The 8231-nt window shown below is 37.8% G+C and overlaps 1 protein-coding gene across 2 annotated transcripts in view; it reads right to left on the reverse strand.

Moving 5' to 3' along the window:
- The window catches only part of RPTOR (regulatory associated protein of MTOR, complex 1), a 162328-nt gene that overhangs the window by 142042 nt on the left and 12055 nt on the right, over positions 1-8231 (reverse strand). For both annotated transcript variants that reach the window (XM_009324534.1, XM_009324533.1), the window contains exons 2-3: positions 5123-5225; positions 1780-1862 (exon numbers count right to left, since the gene is read on the reverse strand). In XM_009324534.1, coding sequence (XP_009322809.1) covers positions 1780-1862; positions 5123-5225 — 186 coding nt within the window. The remainder of the gene's footprint in view (positions 1-1779; positions 1863-5122; positions 5226-8231) is intronic.

The raw sequence follows: 8231 nt of genomic DNA on the forward strand, positions 1-8231 counted from the left end.
AAAGGCAAGAGGTAAAGAACCTGTACGAACTGTATTTACATTCAAATTGCTCTGAATATAATATTATTTCCATCAAGTTTGAATTAGAAAGTCAAGGAGGGACTTGGAATGCATACAACAAACTACTTCACTGGCAGCCTTTAACAACACACATGCCAACAACCCTTTTTTGGTGAAAAATATTCTCAGCAGTGTCTGGCAAAGAAAAGTTTACATTTACTACTGCAAAGATAATCTCAAAGCCACCTGTCCTTTATCTGAAGGTATTAGTCCTTCATGAAGGAATGGAAGACTTGGCGGGGGAAGAAAGAACAAAAACCCCAAGTTCTTTATCTACCTGTAGGAACAGGGATGTTCAGAGCTTCTAGGTTCCAGACCCGAACAAAACATCAGCAGTGGCAATCTATCTTTATCAATTTTATAAATTATGAAGAAACAAGTAAATGAATGTAACCCATCACAGTTTAAATAGAAGGACTGGTTAAAAATACCTAAGGGCACTGCTAACACAAAGGCCTTCTCAACCAGTCATCCTATACAGAGAACAGGAAAGTACCAGTAACTTTTCCAGTTGCAGACCATACTCTTAAACTATATACCAACAGACATTACAGAGACACTCGGTAGATTATTTACACATTAAATAAGGTAGTGAGCAATGTTAGAAACAGAAAACACACATAATTATTATTATTACTGAAGACCATCTAAAAGGAAGAGAAGAAAAAATGTCTCCTTAAAAAAATGAAGACTGGGTTAGTATGCATGCCACATCATAAGGAAAAAAAAAAAATTAAAGCAAATCTACAGGTAGGTTCATTCAGTGAAGTTACTATTTCTGGTTGGGTTACACATTAAATGCTTATAATGATAAATTTATGATTTAGTAGTCAATAGTCCAGGTACTTTGCAGAGGAATATTTTGACCCAAACTGCCTAGAGCATACAGATACGGGCATGAACATACTGGGGAATATTAACAGTGAAGATGATTCTACCGTTCAGGTTTTGTACCGATTTGGAAAATGCTGCCGACTTCAAATTTCATTCTTTAGATCTTTCTGTAGTTTATTTACTGAGACACACGAAACTACAGACATTGAAACATCCAGAAGCAAAACACTTCCCCAATGTGAAAGAGTGAGATGTTACAAAACAGGAAATAGTCAGTTGCTTGCATGTTTCTTCAACTCCTGCTTTGTGTTGCTACTATCCAAAACATTCATTTTCAAAAACGTATACACACATTATACTTTAGTTAGAATTAGCAGTTACCAAAGCTCTGAAATTATGTTTTACAACAAAACCAAAAGCCTTCCTCAGCTACTAACTGTACAACATTCACTTGTTCCAAAGGATAAAACCAGTACTGATGAGTGCTGGGACACATAGCTTTTGAACCAGCTGAGGCCAAACACATTTTTACAACACAAGAAACTATAAACTCAGAATGAAAAGCTTCAGAACATCTCAAAAACACAATGAAGTCAGAGGAACCTGAATTTAAAAAAAAAAATCACTGTAGGACTTAGTACTTTAAACAAATACCCAAGACGTGATCGAAGAAAGTGCTAGCCAAGAGGGGCATCAGCTAGAAAGCTATCAAGTTTGACAGCTTGCAAGAACTTATTCACACTGATGGATGAAGGGAACAACAAATGCTGCAAGACCACCATGCCACATAGTAGACACGTATCTGAGTTTTCAGTCCACGCTGAATGTTATCACAAAGCAGTATCATATCTATAGCTGCAGAGGGAAAGCTCAAGGAATACTTACTCTTGGCTGCCAGTTTTCATACTGCTTCTGTAAATTTGCACCAATGGTTTCCAGAGCTTTCTGAGGACCCATTGACAGAGGATCTAGGAAATATAACACAAATGAGTATTTTTGACCACATCTGAATCACTCAGCTTGACCAGAGGCAGAAATTATTTCCAATTCTATGTGCATTTAAACCTTGAGCTACTCCACATTATGTTTCTGTACAATCCAGATCTACAACCTGGGAGGCCAAAGTCTACATCAAAGCATGAACACCACCCCCCTTTGCAGAAGAAAGAAGCTAAAAGCTTTCCACACTTTCCCTCTCCAGTGTTCTGCCTGCAAGAAAGATCATTTAATGATATTTTAATGCAGGTTCCTTTCATGCATTCAATTTCAAATTCATAGACATTACATTCTTCACAGAATTTACTTGGGTGCAATACCCAAAAGTTATCCCCAATTCTTCGCTCAAGTACAAATTAAATACCATTAAAGACTGTCAAATTTGGAAAATTTCTCTCACTAAGGTAATAAATACAATTTTGTTTTGAAGGACAGGAGAGGCATTACATTTGTTTCTTTTAATATTGAAAAAAAGGTTTCTATAGTAAATAATGAAAAAAATTAAATTGGTTAAATATTTGATGATAAATATTTTTTCTTGATGAATGCAAAATCCTGCTTCATTTACTTCCATTGCTTACTGCTTCAGAGATTATATGCCATTTGTGATTTTTAAGAAGTTAATTTTATCACTAGATAATTACCACCATCCATACATACCAACACAATTTCAGCTTATGTGCTTTATTCAAAAACCACGGCCATATAATCGACGCTATTAACAAGTTTAAAAAAAAACTAGAAGCTAATATTTTGCAATTTAATATAAACTATTTTAAAAGCATTTAACCAAATCAATTAAGTTAATTTTTTAAAATCTTTACAAATATTCTACCTTGTACTGTTAGAAAAAAAATACAATAAAGTAGGATGAAAGCAGGATTTTATGAGGTTTTTTTCTTAAATGAATAAAAGCTAGGATCTTATTTAAATTTTAGTATATTTTTGTAGAAAGATTTAAGGTGAGTATACCATTTACATTTTTCCAAAACAAACACAAACAGCAGTAAATTGTCTGCTCAGACTTCAAGAAGCCTGTCTACCATCTTTGGCTCAGCTGCAGCCGTTGTTCCAGAAGTCCCGCCAGAGCCGTCACCGGGACGGAACAAGCACCCACTCCCCACTACGGACCCTGCAGTTTCAGCACTCACTGACATACCTTTTAGAAACGTCTCGATTTACTGCAGCAGTCTTTGTTGCTCTGAACTGCAACAGTCCCCTTGCTATTTAAGGCGAGTTTCGAGCAGATACCCTCGAGATGTTGAACAGTAAGACCCCAAAAGTATTCACACTGCCTCATACACCTTTTGTTAGTTAATAGGCCATTAGCTACTGCTCAAATTAAAAAAAGGAAACAAAAAAAAAAAGCACAAACACATCAGATTTTTTTTTCCTGAGTCCTTCAAAAGAACCAAACTGAACTTTAGAAAAAGAAATTAAAAACACTTCACATGCACTTTGACAGCAGAGGAATGTAGTTTGTAGACTCCGGAGCGCCTTCAGAGTAATTAGCATTATTAACAATACCCTTTATACAAAAATAAAGTACACTGGTGCCATTCCAAGAGCCAAACAATGGAAACAAATTATTTTCCTAAATATAGCTCACGCCACCACAGTCATCACATGAGCTTTCAGCCTCCCTTGTTGAGTGTATATACAAGGCTAGTGAAGGCCTGCAGATACACAGGCCAAGATACCTCCGGTATAACCACGGCATGAAGCGCTCCGTGCCTTAAACGGTGCCAGGTTGACACTGTAGCACAGATGTCAGCTAAGGCTTAATTCTGGAGAAAAACAAAACACTTCAGATGTTCTAAGGGTGCATCTGGAAGGTACAGTGAGAACTGCAACTGGCTTTTGTCTGCGGTTTAGATGGCTATTTGTTACCAGAGTTCACAAGCTGGTGATCTCAGCTCAGTTGTCAATAGCAGCAATTGCACCAAAATGATTTCACACTTTCTTGCACATCTGGCAAAGATATTATATTTCCACAATACACACCATTAGCTTCTCTTGAGACTGTTGTATAGAAGAAAACACAGCAGATATTTTTGCAATTACCTTTTTCAGAAATTTAAAGCTGGCTAGAAATTGAAATGAGTACTTGTGTATATACACTCACTAAAAATTTAATTAAAAAACTACATTCAAAATTCTCTTTGTTGATGATCACTAATAACTTTATTTTAATGACTCTGCAATGCTCCGCATTCTCTTTGCTTTCTCCTCGTGTATCAATGAGAAATGAGAGCTGTTCTCTCCACTGAATAGATGTATTTGTTAGTGCATGCTCATGGCTTTTTAACTGCTTTGAAGTCATCAGCATTTTTAGGTTAAAAAAATGAGATGCTATGATTCATAAAGCAGGTAAGGCAATGTTAGAAACAAGACGTTCTGAAAGTTTTTAAAGAAATTCAGTTTGTGTAATGATTAACTTGCTTCTGCAGCCCATCATAAGCCCCGGAGTTTAGGATTACAGTGCTCTGCATGTTACTTGCTGAAGTCTGAACATTTTCAATTCCTAGATAAAAACCAAATGTCTCTTAGAAAGCTTTCTTACACAAAGTATCTCCTTCTAACGTTACTTCAGATTTGTCTCATCTCAATAATCAGGCTTGATCTCCAAAACCAAGGGAACGTTTCATTTCTTAACAAAAAACTAGGAATTTAGTCCAACACTGCATCAACGTAGCAAGCTCATGTGTTACAACTGCTAGCAAGACATCCTTGGGAATAATTCCAGGTCTTCTGAATTCATTATCCCAATTAAAATAGCCCCAGAGCGGTCACCTCAACATGCAGTAAAGTCCATGCATTTTATAAAAACTTATTTCTCTGTTGTATGATGCAGGGTAATTTTAAACCTTTTGCAAATCACAGTACTCTAAAGATGTTACTGCTCAGAGATTTCCTTAGATATTTATAAATCTACAACAAATAAGAGAAGGCTAAGTAGCTAATTAACAGCTTTTTTCCTCCATGTTATCTCATTTTAAAATAAAGCTATCTCATTTTAGAATAAAGCAGGAGAGATGACCTATGGCAGCAGTCACTGCTGGACACTTAATTAACTCATATAGACACAGTGAAATGAGACGCCAGATTTTCTTTTGTTCACCCTAGTTTTAAGTCCAGGAAACACACAACTTTAAGATTACTATATATGCTACAACTCAGTATTTATAAGGCTAATAGAGTTAGCTGGAGCTTGGAAGTTCTCAAGACTTACCGATCCAACACTCCAGACGGGCACAGGGAGTTGTTTTCACCACATCAGGAGGGTCCACACCGACATTTAGGCACAAAACTAAGGCAACACTAACAGTCTTCATCTGCAAAGACAGACAATAAAATGCTTACTTAGTGTAGAAACAAAATCGATTTTCACTTGTGTTGAAATTTTACCACTACTATAACTTTTGAAGCGTTTCAACAAAGGTTTTTTATGTGCTGTTTAACACAGACTATTTTAAGCAAGGCATGACTGATTAAATTCTTTTTTTTTTTTTTTTTTTTAAATGGAACAGTACTTAGATTTTACGTTACTATTTTATTTCCAGAGCCCATTCTTCTTTTATAGAGCATAGAAATGGATATCACTGGACTTCTGCTACTCATCTTAAATTAGTCATTGTCCAACTGAAACAGATTATTAAAACATGAGAATATGCTATTCAGGGCCCCTGATCAATATTAGAATATAGTATGTCCTCTCTAATATTAAAACTAAAAGCATTACAAGGGAAAAACTCCCAAGTGACCAACCAAACCATAACAAAACATTTAGTCTATTTTTTTAATTTTGTTTTCTTCACATGTTCGTTATCCTGGATATTCTTATTTTAGGACAAATCATCACTTGGCTCCCCTTCCTGGTCTTGCCTATAGCTTCTGCTTCAGTATCAGCCCTGTAGAACTGACATTTAGACATACTCCTGTAGCCACAAGGGGCACCACGAACATATAAAATCCAAACTTATTGATACCTTACCTGTGACGGAAAAGCTGCATTAAACCAATGACTAAGCACTACGGCCAGTTAAAAATATTGCTTGAAAATTAGTATTTCACATCTTTATGCTCTTTTCTAAATCTCCCTCATCCCAATACCTAAACCAGAGAAGGAAAACAAAAGAAGTAACGTGGCTTACGGTACTTCCATCAAGTGTTCAGCACTCCCTTGCTTGTCTGAAGCAAGGCCACCCACATCTCCACTTCCCCAGGGTGCTCATTACAATTCAGAACAGCTGGCAAAAAGCAAAAAAAATTCCAAACCCCACACTTACAGAAAAAGCTAGAGCCACACCAATGTATAATTTATAAAGAAACTAGAAACTGCAGCAGAGAGACACTATTCACACCAAGAAGTGGGGACTGGCTCTACATCAGGACAGAAATTCTGCAGCGTCCGCTCACTCCCATGTCCATGACAGGGAACCCGGAGTAAAAAATTAGCAAGAAATCTGATTAATGGCTTCATCCCAGACTATGTTCTTGCTAACAAAACCCTGCAATCATGTAGGAGTTACTCATCCCCTTGAATTAACAAGGAGGAAGCAGCACTTTCCAGAATACAGATGCAAACAAAAGTCTGAATGGGGATTCTCTCACTGGCATTTCACAAGGGTTCCCAAAGGAGTGCACATAGATCGGGTGAAAAGGTCCACCGCTGAAGTTTAGCACTAAGTACACATGCACTAAGAGTACTTTATCAAAATTAAGAACAATGCATAGAAAAAGTATAGTTACTGGCAAAGTGAGGATCAGCTGCAAGACTCAGCTTGGTCCTCCAAAGCTGAGAGCAATCAGGTGCCCTGAGGCAACACTACCAAGACTCAGGTGCCTGCAACCAAACCCGGGGGGCTCCCGATGGAGAGCAGATGTCTGTGCTGACAACCAACCTGATTCATTCCTCTCCCCCGGAAGACTTTTCCATCCTCCTCCCTCTCTATCTGCTTCTCTTATCTTTCACCTTCATCTCTCTTTTCCCCTCGCTTTCCTTCACTTATTTTAGCAACGCCAAACTGCTACCCTCAAAAATAAATTGTGCCAGCAACTGTTGACACTTTTCACGTTGCTCACACGCATCTTACCCTTCCCTCTCATTTTTTGCTTTGTTTAGAAAATAATTTCAGCCGGACACAGGGCAACTGCCACCCTGGTTTTCCAGAACCCAGCACAAAGGTCTCACCGGTGGTTCACTACAATAACTCCAATAAAAAACATCCTACAACAGCTGCAACGAAAAACCAACATATTTACAAATGTAACAGGCACACATGACATTTTTTAACTGGGTGCACTTCCTGTGAACAAGTTACTTCAGCATCCAAGTATTGGCCGATCCAAACCACACATGGAGAATCTGTGACCCCCACAAAAGGACACAAGACTTCTTCCCCGGCTTGAGAACTGCGTACCACTACACTAGGAGTCATTTTCAGGAAATAGATACATTGAGGATACGGCCTCAAATTGCACCAGGGGAGGTTTAGATTGGATATTAGGAAAAATTCCTTCACCAAAAGGGTTGTCAAGCATTGGAACAGGCTGCCCAGGGACGTGGTGGAGTCACCATCCCTGGAGGTATTTAAAAGACGTGTAGATGTGGCGCTTAGGGACATGGTTTAGTGGTGGACTTGGCAGTGTTAGGTGTACAGTTGGACTCGATCTTAAGGGCCTTTTCCAACCTAAATGTTTCTATGATTTTCAAGGTAACAAAATAATACCCAGCACTAGTAAAAAGAAGAATAGTTCCAAAATTTTTAATTTTTCAATTCATCCAGTAAAAAAATTTGTATAAAAATGGCCTGATTTTTAAAAGTGATCAGAGACGACCTGGAAGCTCCATGCACCTTCAGTTACCAGGACATCCACCACTGGGCTCTGTGAACAGATTAGCTCATACATGATGCAGGCTGCTGTACATAAGTGGCAATGGATGAAAATAGTTCCCTTTAGTCTTAAAACCTAAGGGACAGATTTTTCAGTGCTATCTACCCAGTAAAACAGATGTCTGGCACCCAATACTTCAGTGCCTTATTTTTCTTCAGCAAGTGCACCTGGCTTTCTTTCTGCTCACCTATTTCATGTACAGTATTGACTACTGCACCAATGAAAACCATCATGTTAAATTGATATTGCAACAAATACTTATTACAACATGCAATTTAAAACCTTTCTGTTCCTTTTGAGAAGATGACAAAAGATAAGGAAAGAATTTCATTTAGAAAGCAACACCTTTCAAGATTATTATTTAGTGTCATCTTTTCCTGCCATCCCTTTCCCAAAACCCATCGAATATGCTTAAACCAGTATGAGGCACACAGTTCCTGCTG

This window comes from Pygoscelis adeliae, unplaced genomic scaffold (genome assembly GCF_000699105.1).
Source record: "Pygoscelis adeliae isolate BGI_AS28 unplaced genomic scaffold, ASM69910v1 Scaffold445, whole genome shotgun sequence".
Lineage (NCBI taxonomy): Eukaryota > Metazoa > Chordata > Aves > Sphenisciformes > Spheniscidae > Pygoscelis > Pygoscelis adeliae.